At 30.8% G+C, this 19,725-nt stretch overlaps 1 protein-coding gene across 1 annotated transcript in view; it reads right to left on the reverse strand.

Annotated features, from left to right (window-relative positions):
* The window catches only part of LOC148303169 (lachesin-like), a 91,765-nt gene that overhangs the window by 41,588 nt on the left and 30,452 nt on the right, over positions 1-19,725 (reverse strand). The window contains exons 2-4 of the mRNA XM_088270405.1: positions 7,044-7,179; positions 5,357-5,454; positions 2,495-2,702 (exon numbers count right to left, since the gene is read on the reverse strand). Coding sequence (XP_088126531.1) covers positions 2,495-2,702; positions 5,357-5,454; positions 7,044-7,179 — 442 coding nt within the window. The remainder of the gene's footprint in view (positions 1-2,494; positions 2,703-5,356; positions 5,455-7,043; positions 7,180-19,725) is intronic.

Genomic DNA, 19,725 nt, shown 5'->3' on the forward strand with positions numbered 1-19,725 from the left:
ATGTCGAAAAGATGTTGAAAAGATGTGTTATTTTATATTATTATTATTTTATTATGATTGGAAAACCAACAGAATATTTAAAAATAATAACATAATAAAACAAAGTTAAAAAATAACATTCCGATAAGAGGTTTTCACATAAGTAATCTAAAAATTAAAATAAACTGTCATGTACGTAAAAGTAAAACTACGTAAATAAACTTACATTACATGTTTTTATCAAAAAATAGAAATTTTCTTCATCAACTAGTCAAATAGACACCAACAATATTTCTCTTAAACGTATTAAGAGAAACACTAAGGATGTATTTTTCATTAAGCATTATGTCGTCTATTTGCAGAAAGCATATAACCGAGTTCGTAGTAGGAAACTATGAAAGGTATTATCTGAGTATGGAGTAAGAAGTAAACTTATCCAAATCTTTGCAGCTTTGTAAGAGGATAGCACTGCGTACATTAGGGTAAGTGGTTCATATTATTTTGTTGACATCTCAACATAGATGAAGAAGTATGGGCATTTATAAGACTTACGATCGTCATAGGCTGGTTTAAGTCATCACTTTAATTCTTCATCTATGTTGAGATGTCAAAAAATGTAAAAAAAACATCTCCTGAGCGGAGATAATCCAGATTTATAAACAAGCATTTGGACATTCAAAATGTTGCGAATCAAGTGTCTGGTTGTGGTCCCGTGGTAGTGTCGCGGATTTTTAAATCAGAGTTTCTCCATTCGAACCCACTATACCACAATTTGATACTTTTTTTAATAATGAGCCGCTAAGGATCACAGAAATAATATGAAATTGAAATAATTGTGTAAATAATAAAAACACTAATAATTCTCATCTTTTTTAAAACAAATAAAAATATTATTTTCAATTTTTCGTTTTGTTCACAACTTGAATATTGATTTAAGGGTTACTTTTTTGTTGCTACACCACTGTTTTTATTATCACGGGCCGGAGAGCTAAACTGTTATCTCTTTCCAATTGAAAATCGGAGCTATTTTTTTTCTACCTCACTAGAGACCCATTTATCAGCGCTGAGACTCAATTTCCCAATCGAAACCTATTTCGGCGGTAGATACCGCCCCGATACGTGTGTTTTGCTACTCCCTGCATAGTTAATATTCCAGAACTACGGTTCCAGCGCTTTAGATAAAGGTATTTGCTTTGTACGAGTCTTTCATAATATTGTTCTTAACTACCGGCCATGGGTAAGAATTTAAACTGTTTCAATAGTATCCTTTAGTATCACCATTACTCCTTGCTTTCTTTGATTTGAAAAAAAGTGTTAAATATATGAAAGGTATTTTATATACGACAAAAAAAAACTGTTCCTTGTAATAAATAAATATTACAACCTTAATTTAAAATCTACAATACCAACAATGATAAATAAAAAAGTAAAATACATCAAAAAAATATTGTATTTTCAACACCTCCACTTTTATTGATTAGTGCTTTTATTGGTAGTACAAACAACATTAATGGTTTTTGGTTACTGAAATATGAGATATACATTTTTCCCTGATTCGACATTTCCAAGATAATGAGAAAAATAAGTGGAAAAAGTGTTAAAATAAGTGGATAGATAGTAGTGACTCTTATCCGTACTCGATGGTGCGAAAATTGATCCGATGTTGAGTCGATACTGTGCTTCAGGTTTCAGTCCAAGCTGATGTTATTTAAATATTATAGTGAAAAAAACACGTACATTTATTTTGATCCCATGGAAATCAGACTCGTGTCCTCCAGCTTGGTAGCCAAAACACTACACTATAAGGCTAACTATACAGGGGGTGTGAAAATGAAAAATATTTATAGGAATAATCGAAAAGCTTTAGACAGGTTCTTTGAGGTGGTAAGTATATGTGGACTGAATGGAAATCGCGAGGATGACTAAGAAAGTATATTTGCAAACGTGAAAGCGACAACATAACGAGTAGGTCCAAAAAATCTGGCACGACCAGATCAATCAGAACATAAAATCGAATCGTGTCAAATGTCTACGTAACCGGAGGTTATGAATGACTAGATATTATATATGCATGTGAATAAAGCTAGGACTGTATTTTAGGACAGACGAGTATGTCGTTCCGTCCTCTGTCTTCTCTTGTACATTAGTATTAATAGTAGTTTTTGTTGGTGATAATTGTTCGTTTATATTTTTATACAAAAACTTGGCATGTTTAAGTATTTCAAATACTTGAATGTGGCCAGGTCAGGAGTCTGCAATAATCAGAATAATCGGCGTGTATGTATGAGGAGATGCATGAAGTCGGAAGAGGCGAATATTGTTTTCAAAGACATATTAATTTGTCATTCTATTCTCTCTGCCTACCCCTGTGAGGAAACGGTGTATAAGTTTTTTTTTAGTTAGGTTAGTTTTTAGCTAGTTATTCTCGTAGAAACGTTGCCTGAAAGTTTGTTAAAAAATATTCGAGTTTTGTCCGGAAAGGCTGTGTATTCAAGTTGACAAATGTATTCCTCACCTACGACCTCCAGATAACCCATTTGACTCCTCATGGGCTCGGTATTGAGCTGACACATGTACCATCCCCTGTCGGCCTCCCTCAACTCCTTCACGTGGAGCCTCCACGCCCTGCGGTCGGCTTGGGACACCCCTATTCTGTGGTTCTTCGTGATAACGTGTCCTGCGATGGTGAGTATTGTCTGCGTGTCTACCCTTAACCAAGCCACCTGGTGAAGAAAATAAAAAATATGATCATTTTTAGATTTTCAGATTTCAGAAAATTTATTTGATTTGAAATAGTGATCTAAGATAAAAAGATTAATATGGGTATTTTATATTTATGCATTATACAGTTTTTAGACTTTAAACATTGAAAACAAGTATTATCATTATATTGTACCGTTACGAATAAGCAACGCTGGTTGCTATATCCATTGATATTTTTTCCCTTTATCTTTGCTTTTATTTATTATTAAGACCTCCTATTCCTTCACCATCTTCTTTATTTTACTCAATTCATATGTCTTTTATAATATTGGGTTGATGCAAAAGTTTTGACCGTTTTTTACATATATTTTTTTTAATTTTTTTTTTCTTGTGTATTATTTATTTAATAAATTATATAATTTCCATCAGTTCTTATAACCTTCTCCCGTCTTTTCATCAACTTATTAATACCAGTAGTATAAAATTCCGTTGATTTTGATGCGAAAAATGAAGTAAGGGATGTTTTTACCTGCTCTATTGAATAATTTTTTTCATCATTTAAATTTTTTTGCAGTGATCGGAATAAATAAAATTCAGAAAGAACAAGATCTGGAAAATACAGTGGATGCTTGATAACATCCCAATTTAACTCATTTAGCTTGTGTTGGGTCATCATAGCCACATGTGGTCGCGCGTTGTCGTGATGAAACACTGCCCCTTTTCTGTTTACCAATTCTGGTCTATCCTTTTGAAGGACCATGTTCAATTTGGATAAATGCTGACAATATCGTTCTGCTGTACTTGTCTTATCGTGTTCCAAGATTTTAAATTACACAATACCCTTATTATTCCACCAAACACAAAGTATAACTTTTTTTATGGATTTCGGCCTTCGAAGTTGTTAATGGGGCTTGTCCAGGTATAGTCCAATGTCTTTTTCTTGTCACGTTGTTGTACACGACCCATTTCTCATCTCCCGTCACCAAACGATGCAAAAAAGGTTCATGTTTTTGTCTCGCACTCAAAGCAACGCGCGTTAAAACACGATCCAATAAATTGGCAGCCGACAATTGATGAGGTATCCGAACGTCGTACCGCGAAACCATTTCCATACGCTTCAAATGTCTTGATGCGATTGTTTGGTTGACTCCCATCATTGACACAATCTCTCTGATGGTTAGACGTGGATTGGTGTCAATTATGACTTTTAATTCGTCTTCATCAGACTTCAATGGCCGCCCGGTACGTGGTTTATCAATGAGTGAAAAATCTCCAGATCGGAATTTTGCAAACCATCTTCGTGCCTGTCGAACTTTGATGACATCTGCTCCGTACACTTCACAAATGTTTTTGGTTGCCACACTCGCGGTATTGTCTTTACGGAATTCATAAAGTAAACAATGACGTAAATGCACTTTATCGAACGACATTTTGAAAAAATACAAGGGGTTATTACTGTACTCTGGCCAGGCCAAAACTAAATAGAAAGTAGAGGGAAAGCATCCTTTATACAATGGAATCATAAAAAAAGAATATACTGTTCATTATTTATGAAAAAAAAAATTTTTACCTGGGATCATAAAAAACGGTCATTACTTTTGCATCAACCCAATATATTCTACTAATGAATCAGAAGGGTGCAAAAGACCTATATAATGTACAACATTTTGAGTGTGTCCGAATACTTGTTCACAAAATCTGGATTATCTCCAATTACAGGAGTTATTTTCATATTATTTTTTGACATCTCATCAAAGATGAAGAAGAATATGGAAGTCTGGGCATTTACGGGTTTTTAATATAAGAGTTTCTGCTTAATAAAAAAGCTTCTTTACATCTCACCAATAGATGTCTCTAGTGAAGTTCTAGTGATTCAAGAACAAAGTTTCTAAATTGGTTCATATATATAGAACTTCCAAGAATTTGAGTAGTGTGGTTGTCAATAATGGGTAGAATTGGTGAATGTTACACGTGTGTAAAGTGATCACTTAAACCAGTCTATGACGGTCGTAAGCCCCGTAAATGCCCAGACTTCCATATTCTTCTTCATCTTTGATGAGATGTCAAAAAATAATACCTTTATAATGCTTTATATAATTAATTTCAAAAATGAAACTGAATACATTTTTTAAGATTACAAAAAAACATTTAAATAATTTCTGGAAAGTAATTTTTTTATAAATAACATACTTTTTAGAAGTTCAATTGCTTACTTTTTAGAAGTAAATACTTTTTTGAGGCTAAATTGTTTTTTTTTTTTTAAGTGAATATTTTTACAAATTAATATGCTTACTTTCAAGTGACAAATGCTTTCTATAATAGAAGTAAATATTTTCTAGATGTCAAAATAGTTCCTTGAAATTATAGAGATCAATTAAAGCTTCAATTAGTTCCTCAAATTTAAATATTCTAGAAGTAAAACAATTAAATATTTTGAAGAAATTCAATATTGAATTTTTAAACATATTAATAAATCTGAAATGATGATAAATAAACAGTGTATACAGTTTTTTTTATTAATACATACGTAAATTACAGAATAAATACTTAAATACATTTCGACATACATATATGAAAACTATAAGAAATAAAATAGTGGCCAGGTATGCATATAAATATTAATAAACGAGGAGTTTTTGATGCTGTGTAAAATTTAAAAAAAGTCTATTTTTACCTTAAATGTTTGTAAGTTGTCAACGATACACGTAAGGATGGCTTCTCTTCCGAGGGGTGTAGTGACATTTCCTATAGCCTCCCCAAAACTTGGTGTTTCTGAAAGAAGATAAAGTTTTTTGCGTTAAGCCACCATGAATAAAACCAACTCAAACATTTTCACGTTTTCAATAAAAGGTCTGGAGAGCGAGCGCGGTTACAGTGATAAATTTTATTTTGGACATTAAACCTTTATGGTATATTATCTAATTTCCAAGTGGGAAAATATATATTTTTTAAATCTTGGACTAAAAATAAAACTTTTTTTAATCATAGGATAATGATAAAGAAACTTTATATTCGTATTTAATGTACCATCTTTTTGATGATTTTCAAAATACGACTTAAACATTACTATTTATACTGAAGCGACGTATGAATCATCTGTATCGAAAGTATATATGATTTCAAAAATTGAGTAGTGTGGTTGTCAATTAGAGGTAAAATGGTGAATATTGTACGTGTATAAACCACTAAAAGTAGCCTACGACAAGTCGTAAGCCCTGTGAATACCCAGACTTCGTTCTTATAGATCTTTGTAAACATATAAAAGTAACTCTTACATGGAGAAACCCAGATTTGTGAAAAGAATTTGACCACACCCAAAACGTAAGAAAACCATAATTTTTTTTATTCAAATATTTTTATACACAATACGCGGTGCATAATTCACTGCGTCATCAGACTAGCGCTTTTCATTCATTCAAACCCTTATCCGCACCCCAATGGTACATAGGGCACTACATCATATAAACGCAGTATTATCTTGATCGTTAACACATGAAGGAAAGGTGATCAGCCCTCCAATTCAGGTACCAGCCAAGGGTATTATTAAATTAATTTGAGAGTGAGAAATAAATATGAGAGTGAGAAGTTAATTCAATGAAAATTGTAAAATAGTTTGTGTTATAAATTTTTTCTCTCTTTTCTGTGGTGTATATTAGGTTAAAATGTATAAAAACAATAAAAAAATTATATGTACGAAGAACTCTACCGACAAGACACACAAGGTGGCTTGGTGGATCTCTGATTTTTTTTTTAAATTTAAATATTTGTTACGATTGTCCTTTAAATTAATGTATAGAATTTATGTAAATAAATAAAGTCCGCCTCCGTAGTGTAATGGTTAGCATGCTCGCCTATCGTTCTAGAGGTCCCGGGTTCGATTCCCAGGGGGGTTTAATAAATATAAGTGATTTTTTCATTCTAATATTTATTCAATATTACACTGGACTGGTATCTGAAGTGGAGGGCTGATCACCTTTCCTTCATGTGTTTTCGATCGAGATAACACTGCGTTTATATGAAGCAGTGCCCTATGCACCATTGGGGTGCGGTAAGGGATTTATTATTATTATTATATTAAATAAATGCATAAAAAACTCACATTTATTAAACTCGCCCCTGGGAATCGAACCTGACACCTCCAGAACGGAAGTCGAGCGTGCTGACTATTACACTACGAATGTAGATAAAATTTACCATGGTTAATTGACTCTAATTGAATTTGCATATTGTTTCAACCCTTCTGATACAGTACACAAAGTTACTCATCATACCGACTTTAAATTAAAATCGCTTTGATTCGAGCCGGTCAATGAAATTTAATTAAGCATAACGGAACTGGCCCGTTCGGAATCAACTCGAACTTCTAAGTCTTTTGTTCGTGTCAGGGTTCAGGGCAAACTTTGCACCGCATTTAGCAAAGATCGGTAGTTCATCACAGGGTGGATCGGGAACGAACACAGACCAGAGAGCCAAGTCTCCAACTAACTTTGTTATGGTCTGAAATCATACGATCGACTCCTGCCCGATGGAAAGAAGGAGACAGACTTTTTGATTAATTGTTACGCATTAAGGGGTGGAAATTTTAATGAAGTGATACCAATTTGATAAAAAGGCGATTTCAATATAATTTAAGTTGCTTTTATACACGACCCTCACTACAAGGGAGTTTAATGATTTTTAATAGCAACAAAATAAATGTATTTACATTTACAACATTTTGAGTGTGTCCAAATACTTGTTCACAAAATCTGGATTATCTCCAATTACAGGAGTTATTTTCACGTTATTTGTTGACATCTCACCAAAGATGAAGAAGATCTATGTACAAGAATAATTAATCTTCTTCATCTTTCATAAGATGTCAAAAAATAATATATTTACATATTTTAAGTCAAAAACATTAATTTTGATTTTCTCTTTTATGTTCTTCAATTTAATCCTTTCAGTTCATCTCGATAGTGTTGTGGTTAGCTTATTTAACTACCGTGCTTGAGGTCTGGGGTTTAATTCCCTGAGGGAGGGATGTTAAAAAGAAATATTACTGATTTGTTCATCTAATATTTTTTAAATATTACCCTGGACTGGTCCCTGAAGCGCAGATGTGATCTTGCCTTCATCTGTGAACGATCAAGTTAACACTGCGTTATTGCGGTGCAGTGCCCTATGCACTGATTGGCTGAAGGGAGAGATAGATAATCTTTTCTTTACTGATTATCCAAGAATTACACGTGATCCCAAGGAGAGTACCAAAAGACCCTACTTCATTTTTGTATGGAAATCGTAATACGCAGTTCACAGTGATTACCAACTCGCCGCCAACTGAATCATATATGATACGACTGAATACCGCTATCCGATAAGAGAAAGAGACCAGAAATGGGATCAAACAAAATCCTGGTGGTGAAGTTGTTACGCTCTATCGTATGGTATACCACATTTATTAGAGTAAAAGAAATAACATGTCGCTAGCAAATAAAAAATATCAGCTGATATACCTATAAGCTCGTAGATCTCTCGGTATCGACTGATTGTGCTTTGTATCAAAAACAATATATTTAGAAACACTTAACGATTTCAAATTACAAAAAGAAAAAAAGAAAAAATCCTTTACATATTTTCTGAGATTACAAAAACTATGGAGTAAGTATTTCTTATTATACTGGAGTTTAAAAAATCTAATAAAAATGAATATATAGGGGATTTCAATAACCCTCTTCCAACCGTGTTCCGGATAGGTTAATCTCGTAAATTTTAGTAGGATGAATAAAGAACTATCGTTTTTTCTCAGTATTTCAAATTGTTATAAATTATTTGCTGCAGTAAGCGATCATCCTGTGAATAAAAAATGCTCTGTAAAGAGAATAAATTTTTATAAACGTCTTCATTTAATTCTTAAGAATTTAAGCCAATTACTCTGAAAGCAAACGAAAAAATAAACTAAAATGCCTTAGCACAACAAAATAATGTCAAAAGAATGAAGACGAAAGTGGAAAGTTTTGGCAAAGAAAATAAATACAGGAATTTTACGAATAAAAGCTTTTATATCCAGCTGTAAGCTTTTGAAAGTCCTTGCAGCATCCGTTATTATGTTTTCTAAAAGTTATCGTGAATAACTTTGTATGGGGCTTTTATCATTGAAATTAATTTAATAATAATACAAAAAGTTTGTTGGCGGTAAAATTAATTTCATCGTTAACGTTTGACAACGCTTTTAAGGTTTTCAAGAACGCTCTCATGTTTAAATGTTTGACACGTTCTGGTACGTATACGTATATGTTACATTAAAATATATGAATTATTCTAAATATTCAAAAATTATACATATAATAGAACGTATCTATGTCCTGACTTGATTTTTTGCTGTGAATGTTCTGTGAATGTGCTGTGAATGTTCTTAAATGCAATAAAGAAATAATTTTTAACTTTATAACGGTTAATAATTTTAATTAATTCATTAAACACTTCTGTAGTCAACCCTATGAAAAAAAGTGGGTCAAAAAAAGCCACCCTTTTTTTTCACTATTATGTTTTTTATCATATTTTGAAATATTACAAATCAGTATAAAACATAAATCAACAATATTAGCAGAGCAAAAAAAAATAAATAAAGGAAGAATGGATATATCTAGACTGGTGCCGTGAATGACCCGAGTTGGATTCGGGCAAATCACACAAGGGGTTAATTGGTTCGGCAGTCACATTGTGGTAAAATCTATTCATGTTGAATTTAATTTCTACTTCGTAAATACCACTTTTTCTTAAAATCTATCGTGAGACGTGTTTCGATACATTCCGCATCATTTTCAAAGACAATGTTAATCAATACAAGAAATATATACATGAATTAAGACATCTTAACATAGATAAAGAACAATATGGAAAATTGGGTATTTTGGAGTTAGCTTGTAGAAAACATGTTTTAAAATTTTTCCCCATTTGATTTGAACACTTATTTTTTATTCAAAACATTTTCTCGAGTGTGTTTAAATCTTGTTAAAAAATCTAGGTTTCTTCAGTTATCTGTCATTTTTACATTTTTAGATCTCAATGTAAGCGAAGAAGAATATGGAGTCAAAGAAGCTAAAAATTTAATTAAAAAAATGTATATGAGTGGTTTTCAACTATGGGTAGAATGGTGAATGTAACACGTGGATAAAGTGGTGACTTAACCAGCCTATGACACGTCATATGGCCTGTAAATACCTAGGCTTTCATATCCTTCTTCATATATGTTGAGATGTCAAAATTTAAAAATAAATCGTATGTGGAAAAACCCAGATTTGTAAACAAGGATTTCGACGCATCCAAAATAATGCTGGGAATAATATTAGGACATTTTATACATTATATCGTCCTTTTAGTAAATTATTTTGAAAGCATGTGCATAATTTTACATCTAAAGTGGTAAAATTATGCACTTTATCTGTTTGCCGTCAATATCATATGCAGTATAAAGAGCTTGCGTTGCAGGAGTCTGCGCGAATGCCTTTGCGATATATGGTCAGTGATAGTTCATAACGGATTCACACGAGAGATAGTATCTTCTATGGTCAAGATAGTTAAGGATGTTAGTAAAATAAATCAAACTATGACAAGAAATATCGAACATTTTCTAGTGGAACGGAAGACCTGTTGATGACTGTAAATAATCCGTTTTTTCTGACGATTTTTGGTAATGTTCTGTGCACATAAATTACCGATGGGCTCATAATAGGATATCCTTCCCGATTCTTACACTGAAAAAACAAAAGTGCAAAAATCCATACTTGTAAAATGAATAGTAAACGTAAATTAATAGCAAAGCAAACACCATAATGCATAGAACTCTCTTCTCATCTAAAAAAATTGCCTTTTGATTACTCGAAATTCATATTTAAAGGTTCAAATTGTCTTTTTGAATCAATAAATCTATCTCTCTAGATTCTTCTTCGTAGGCCTGTGTAATGATTGGTTTGTTTTTTTTTTCATAATCAGTCTCCACTCGTTTCTATCCTTTGCTCGTCTCTTCAACTCGGCATATCTTCTACTACGCATGTCGGAGATAATTTGGTCTATGTAGGTTAAGCAGGGTCATCATCTGTAGTTTGTGCCTTTTTACATACCTTCCGTAATCGTAAAAAGCAGGCCCGGGTGTAACATATTATGCCTATTATGATATGATATGATATATATACATATATTTATACACATATATATATATATATATATATATATATATATATATATATATATATATATATATATATATATATATATATATATATATATATATATATATATATATATATATATATATATATATATATATATATATTTATATATATATATTTATAAATATACACATATATATATATATATATATATATATATATATATATATATATATAATATATATATATTTATATATATATATATATATATATATATATATATATATATATATATATATATATATATATATATATATATATATATATATATATATATATATATATATATATATATATATATATATAAATATATACATAGAGTATATTATTTGTTTGCCTTAATAAAGTAGATATACGTCCATAAATAAATTTGAATCAGATTATTTCATTTTGAAATTCATTCTACAATCGTTTAACAACTTTTTATTATTGCAATTATAGAACGAATATTCAGATACCACTCTTAATGAAATTGAAATGGCCTTTTACCCCATAAAAACAGATACCGGAAAAACCATTCGGAAAATCCAATTTCAGAGACTAAAAAGTCTGTATTGTCATGTATTATAATTTCATTAAAGGTTTCAGGAAATGGCTTTTATTGAGAACTGAAATATGATATTGATAAAGAGTTGGTTGGTTACATTTTTAGAATAATTGACTTAAGTTTAATAGTGTTTGTAAAAAATACGTCTTTTTGATGATGCAATGGTCTTTTTTTATTTTGCTAACCATCTTTTCATTGTTTCTTTTTTGAACGGTTTTATTCAGTACCGAAAACCATCTGGCTCTTTGAGACTTCGTATTTTCTGTCACTTCCTATTTCTGAGAGAAGGGGAGCGAGGGTTGTCTAATTCACCCTGTATATATTAATTATTAGAATTGTGGCGTTCGAGATGAATAAAGACAATAATTTAGAGTGTTTATTATTATTTATATTTTTTATTTATTTGGAAATTTAACAGAACATTTACATAAATAAATTTGAAATAATGAGTAAAATAAAAATAGGTAATTGTAACATTCCAATTACAAAATTTCACAAATGTTTAAAGTTTTAAAAGTAAAAAGCAAGAATAAAATATAGTAAAAGTTAAGAGCAATATGAAGACTTGATTTAGAGCTAAAGTAAAAATGATAAATATTTTAAAGAAGGTTAATGATAAAAGGACTTTGTTAGGTTATTGTGCGCGAAGTTTAATATTTTCAGTTTATTTATAAAACTGCAATTTATATTACACTCATTCATCGTTCACTTTTTAAGAGGTATTACAAATATTAAACATATAATGATAAGGAGAGTGTTATATTACCATATGACAAAACTAACGATGCTTTTAATGTAACAAAATATGCAATTTATATAATCAAACTACTGTAGATCCATGATTTTCTATAATTTTTCCTACAAAACGAATGTAAATTGAAAAGATTATTGTTATAATTATTAGATAACTAAATACGGTAAGAGTTTAAAGCAATATTATTCATACATTTTCGTTTAGATTTATATTTTTTCAGCTGAATTTAAATAGTTTTATATTGTATATACCCACAGATAGTCTAAATTTATTTTATATGCCTTTCATCAATCTTATGATGTCGGTTACAAATAATCTAGTTCATAAGTCAAATAAAATAATTTCTTGAATGTTTTTTGCAAATACTTTGTGGCACATTTTATACATTTTATAAACTTTATAAAAATTAAACAATTTTGTTTTAACTTCTTTTTTATTATTAGTACACTTTAACAACCGGTTTTGACAAGAACCTTGTCATCATCAGGGTTTATCAAATTCTAAAATATTAAAATACTTACCGTTAATAACAATCCCTTACCAAAAAGATCAAATAAAATAAAACTGGAAAAAGCTTTTTATAGTAGTTTTATTTAAATCGCTAAAGTAGAATTTACTGTCCACATATATTTTTTATTGACGGAGAGTACACGAATATTTTAATTTAATTTTCAATCTCAATTATGTACATGGACCAAAATATTTGTAAATCGACTATTTACCTAGATTTTCTTATTAATCCATGCAATCTGCCGCAAATGTATAAACATTAAATGACGTACACGTATATTTGGGTTAAATTAAGGAGAAACTTACATAACTTAACAATCAAGATTTTCCCCTAACTCTCAATGCACAGGAGGTAGGTACAATAATTTAGACAGTTGGTATTTAATTTTGTTAAGACAACTCAGCAAACTAGTGCAGAATCAAATAGGAGTTTCTATCAGGCAGACATAATCTGAGTTAAATTCAGATTATGGTATATCGAAACTGCGATTTAATAATGAGCTTGCATTGTTTTATCAAGTATTGATTTTATCATATTGAAAATTCTATTTAAAAATCAAGTCCTCGCTGTAGAAACTTTTTTGCAATAAAATAACTTAATTTAATAAAAAACGGAAACACATTGTGAGACCGAGCAAGAAATACTGACATCAGGAGCATGTGTAAGACGGAGGATATCGCTAGGTGGAACGACAACTAAGGCGATACTAGAATGATCATGTAAACAGAATGTCAGATGACAGACTTCTACGTATCGCCCTTCAAGGAATCCCTGAAGGACGCAGACCCCCAAACAGACATCCAAAAAGGTGAAAAAAAGCTGGGAGTCAACATCCCAATGGCTATAAGCGGAGGCACAAACAGATCCTTAGGATCTATAAAAAGAAAAAGAAGAAGAATATTAATAAAAACTATAAATTCTTGAAATTCCAAATGTAGTAGACTTAATAATGAACCCAAGTAGGTAGTTAGTAACAACATGAGACCAGAACTACCCAAATTGAAAATTAAGAAAACTAAAATACAACACCTATCTTTAAAAAAAAAATAATTTAAATATGGAGGGAGACAAAATTTAGCTAGAGCTTTTGAGGACTTTTGGGAGGGATTGTTAAATGTAAATATTTAGTAAACGTCATCTATTTCATTGATATGGGAGTCATTTTCCACCATCCATTTTAAATGTATATTTCACATGATAAATATTTACCACTATTTAGTAAAATCTATTGTGAAATGTGTTTCATGCATTTCGTATCATTTAGTGTTTGAAAATGATGCGGAACATATTGAAATAAGTGTAACAATAGATATTAACAAATAATGGTATGTACCAAGTAAAATTTAAATAGATAGATGTTACCACAAAGTCAATTTATGAATTTCACTTCAAATTACTGTTTTTCTTTAAATCACTTAAAAGAAGTATTTTTTTTCACTATTATATAGATTTAATATCACCCGGGACTAGTACTGATCATCTTGCCTTCGTGAAATTGACGATCAATGTTATCTAATTTGTGGATGCGACGCAGTGCTCTATGCACCATTTATTGTAAAAAAAAGAAAGTGAAAGAGGAAAAACATTTCGAATATTTTTTTTAAATATCTTTATCTCTACTTAGCATTTTGAGTGTGTCAAAATACTTGTTCACAAATCTCCACTTTTTTTACATTTTGACATCAACAAAGATAAAAAGTATATTAAAAAAAAATCCTCTCTTTTGTACTTGTATGATTCATGTTGTTTCTACTCCATCATAAAATCTGATCGCAGAAACGTGTTTTCCGATACTAATTCAGACAATTACCCACTCAGCGTTCCAACTTTTGCTAACTTTATAATAACTTGGATCGTACAATTTGCCATTCAACCAGTTTGGACAAATCGTAAGGCAACCTCGTTCCGTCACAGCCTTCATTTTAGCCATTAATTGGGTTGTTACCTACATGTATGTTAATATGAACGAATATATCATAATGAAAAAAATGCTTCTATTTTTTAAAACATATTATTATTATTTATTTTATTTTTTGACATCTCATCAAAGATGAAGTACAATATGAAAGTCTGGGCATCAAAATAATCCAAATTTGTAAACAAGTATTTGGACATATTCAAAATGTTGTAAATAAATTATCTGGTCAAATTATAAGCTAAAATGATAAAAATGAAAAATATTTTTTCTGGCGTTTCTCATGTGTGTGATAATAATCCAGGATTCGGACCTCAATAAAAGCTTATTTTCATCTCATCTTTCATTTTATCATACGGTGTTTGAAAATGATGAGGAATGCATCGAAACACATGTCACAATAGATTTTAAGATATAGCGGTATTCACCGATTAAAACTTAAATTAAAAAGAATGAAATTTATTTTTGACTTGCAATCAAATAGGTCATGGCTTATGACGCTCTCATTTCTTAGTACATTCGTCTTTTATGATGTTTTAATGATTCTTTCCTCACTCATTCCTCCACATATCCAAACTATATCAACACACTCTTAATTTTATCGATAATACTTATCTCAGCCGATGTGTTACTTGAGCCCAGTACAAAAAAAAATAGATCTGTATTTGGTCTACAATAATTAACGTATCGACATGATTCATTGTTTCCCTGACAGGTGACACTTCTACGTTCATTATTGTAGACCTAATACAGAATTAAATCTTTTTTGTACTGGGCTCAAGTAACACATCAAAGTTCAAGTAGCCCCGTTCTACGGTTCCTATTTGTAATAATGAGCCGCTTAGGTTTACATAAATACATAGTTTGTAAATAATAAAAACAGAAATATGTCTCTTTTAATAAAATAATAAATAATATCAATTAGTTCAATACCAAAATATGTGTATTCAGTAATGATATAACATTTCTCGAGGGAAGTCGGTATTTAACTGAAATGCATTTTGTACCGATCGGGCAAGCGTCACTTGTGAGCGAATTCTGATTAGTCCAATTAAGCTTACAAATTAGCTTTACTGTTCGCTATGGTAATGTAGCCTTTTACCGCCTCATATACATTTAAATTCCACACACCTACATTTTTAACTACCTTGGACTAACTCAATAAATTGAAGACTGAGTTGAAGCCCTAGTCGAAGTCGCAGTGTAATTGTTAAAGAATTTGCTGCGGAGGTGAAAGGTTCGATTTCTAAGGGGGTAAAAAAAGATTTGATTTTTTAATCTAATATTTATTTAATATCACCCAAGATTGGTACCTAAAGAGCAGGAATGCACTTTGCCTTAAACTCAAACTTAAATTATGTCTTGTCATATTTAAATAAATACTAATAATGTACATAACATGGTCTCAGAGTATCTTTGAGAGCTGTATATTCCAGACAAATCGGTTGATAGACGTCTCTTCAACTGCAATGGGCAGAGTAGTTCTCGTATTACCAGCTCGCAATCAGCGTACTAAATATGGCAAACGCGACTTTGCGGATACAGGACCGATGGGGTAGAATGTTGTTTCACCAGTAGTTATAAATGATGAGAGTGAGATGATATTTAGAAAAACTAATTACTCACTTGTTTGCTAAATCATTGCCACTTTCTCCTTTTCACCAATTCAATCATAGTGTAGCGCCCTTGAGGCAGTATAAAAAAATGGCGCTTGATAAATTATAACAATATATTATACAAATTTATTATTTTATAAGTATATGGCCAGTCAGACCCTATATTTTAAATAATCTACCCTCGAATGAGCTGTTTACAACATCGTATTTTTGTTAAACAATTTTTACCAAGAAGATATAATTAAACCTATTTTTGGATATCTGGTTGCAAGGAAAGGTTAATAATACTGTTTAAATTATGACGATGTAAGGTAATGTTACCCTTTCAACCCTAAAATGTGGTATTTGCTAGTCACGCCATCAATATTCCGAAAGCTTTCTGCATGCAGGTTCCAAGTTTTTGTAAAATACACGAGCAACAACGTTAGAAAACTCAACGGCAAAGTTTTGTTACATGCACGAACATGTGCTTCTTACTGGTGGTGAGCTAAAAAGCTTTCCCAGCGATGGTTATACAGCAATTATTGTTAACTTATTCAAAATCGTTTTCATAATATTACGTATTTTCATAGCGTTACAAGTCCAACTTATGGAAATTGAATGTATCCAAGTAGGAGGAAAAAAGGAAATGAATTACCAATTTATTATTTGTAATTGAAATTGAAAATATTTTTTTCTTTAAAATGGAGTTGAAAAAATTTAGTAAAGTAAAACTTATTTATTTAAACGTATTTACGTTGATTTTAAATATGTTACTGAGATTTTATAATACTTCTAAGTACCAAAAAAATAGTACATAGTTAATAAATATTGTATTAAAATAACAATTTGAAAATAATATTTTATTCTGTATTCTGGAAAGACTTGATTTTTTTAAATCTCCGATTTCAAACGGACCTGCGCTAACTTCAGAGGCATTATGAATCGTTGGCGTTGGTTCGCGATGATTCCTTGAATAAAGATTTTGGGTTTTATTAAATTAAGAAGTCTTGTCAGGTGATCAAATATGTAAATAAGGTCTTTAAAGAAAATTCAGCACCGTCAAAAGATTCAGTTTCCTCAGAAATGGTATTTGGGTCGACGAGGAAAATTCACGGCCAAATTTGAATATATAGGCAATGAGGTCAATTTAAGGAGAAAATGATTCGCAAATTATGGAAACGATTACAATCAACTCAATTTTCGGTATCTCTAATGATAAATGTCTTTCCAGGCAAAAAATTATAATTAGAGTTTTTTCTAATAAATTTTTAAATGAAAACAAGATTATAAAAATAAGTTTGTGTATGTATGCATATACTTTAGGTACAGTATGGAACTATATATTAAAAAACCTTAGCTAAAAATGGCGTTGAATTTAAATCGTTATAATTTTTTTAGTGTTTTTTAAACAGAGTAAAACTAAGAATAATAAACAAAAAATAGGATTCCGTTATCTCTACTTCAAGGCAAAATTTTTTGATATACCTAATATTATTTAATTGAGACTTTAAAAAAAATTATGTGCCTACGTACTTGCGATTAAGCGCCTTTATGTTTTGACAATTAAAAAAAATTTGGAGCCGATATAATTTTATGCATGTAGTAAACACCTTCACAAAAAATAATTTAAATATGAAGAATATTTTTATTTTTATTTTGCATACTCTATAAATCACTTATTTCATATTTTTATTTTATAATTTTTAAAATAAAAAAACCACTTTGTTCAATTACACAATATTAGAACTATCATGTACAAATGAAACATGTAAATTTTATATCGGTAATATGTAAATAGTTTATATCAACATGCAGCATATTGATGATTTTACTCCAGAAATCTTTGATTCGATGAAATTTATTTATTATTAAGTATTCCCTTGTGTTGTTTTTGCAAACATGATGCGAAAATACTTTCAAATTGAGTAAAAACTCATACCATCTACATCAATAGACGTTTAAAGTATTGTTTACAGCTTTCCAGGGAGGTTTTTATGGGAAAGCTTACGTGAGTGCTTTTGGCATGTGTCTTATATTATGTAGCATTAAGATTGCGATCTATGTAAGATCGATCTAAATAATATGTTTCCTTCGCAAAATTTTCCGTATTGTTTTAAATAAAATTATATCGTGTACTTTTTTCTATACGATTTATTTGGTAAATATTTTTGTACAAATGGTGAAATCATACTCTTTAATTATTCGTAACTTTACGTTTTCTTACTATGATGTGATGCTAGTAAAAAACTAACTAACCAGCACATCAATTTCTCGTAGCTGAGAGCAGAGAAAATAGAACGCCATACCACTATCTTTGCAAACATTTTTTGCCTCTTCCACATTAATACATCCCCGCCGATTATTTTGACTCCTGACCCGGCCGCTTTCAAGTTATTGACACACCTGATCGTGCCAAGTTTTCTTGAACTTCCTCTGCTTCTTTTTCCAACTACATTTGCCTACATATGAATTTATTTGTTTTACCGTTTTTTCCTCACACATACGTTCCACATCTCCAGACCATCTCAACACACCTTACTTAATTTGATTATATCTTAGCCTTACATTCATTACTTATTTCACCATTCGAACATCTATCATACATCGTTTTACCGCATCTGAATGATCGCATTTTGACTTGCATTCAGCCTGTTTTCATCTTTCTCTTGCCAACTCTATGATTTATTTCCAAACATCAAGGTTGGAACCAAGACTCCTGCTGTTTCTATGTAATATTTTTAAAACGTATAGTCCATTTCATTCCATCTTCTGATCTCAAAAACACTTTTCCGTAATTGCACTGCAGGCAATCCAAAAGCATTTTATAAAGATACCTTAGGCGTAAGATCTGACATAAGGTACGTTTTCTGTGGAAATATTGATAAATAATTTGTACCGAGGGTAGCTCGCCCATCTAATGCAATATCAATTTACTGAATCCGGTTCAAGAATTTTCCGCAGCGTTTCCGATTCTATCCCAGTCTTTGTAAATATTTCCAGGGGTGGCATTGAAACATTTCCTTACGGCGGATGCCGGGGATATAGCCTTAATACGACCGGATATCAGGAGCCATCTGTCGTCGCTGAAGGAAACGGAAACTAAGAATATGAATTGAAAATGCATTGAGAAAACAAAAGAGATTCAGTTTATACAATCACACCTGTTACCTGGGAACTGTGTAATATTTGAAAGATATTCCATAAAATATTCAAAGTCAACGGTAAGAAAAGCTACATTTAAAAACGGTTTCTTTATAAAAAATGCTATGTTGTTTAGCCACCTCGTGTGTGTGTGTTATTAAAACGGAAAGCCAGATATATTTAAAAAATGCTGACTTACAGTTCGTTTATTGTTATAAATTTTTACACTTTAATTACTATTGATATTAACTATTATAATTTAATCTAATTGATTATGCAACTTTGAATTAAAATATGAAGCTGAATATACGTTCTTCTTGTTGAATCCGCTCGGGAATCTCCGTGGCGAATTCGTATATTTCAGTGT

This window comes from Brachycentrus maculatus, unplaced genomic scaffold (assembly GCF_059751285.1).
Source record: "Brachycentrus maculatus isolate JH-2025_06_01 unplaced genomic scaffold, ASM5975128v1 h1tg000383l, whole genome shotgun sequence".
In the NCBI taxonomy this organism is placed as follows: domain Eukaryota; kingdom Metazoa; phylum Arthropoda; class Insecta; order Trichoptera; family Brachycentridae; genus Brachycentrus; species Brachycentrus maculatus.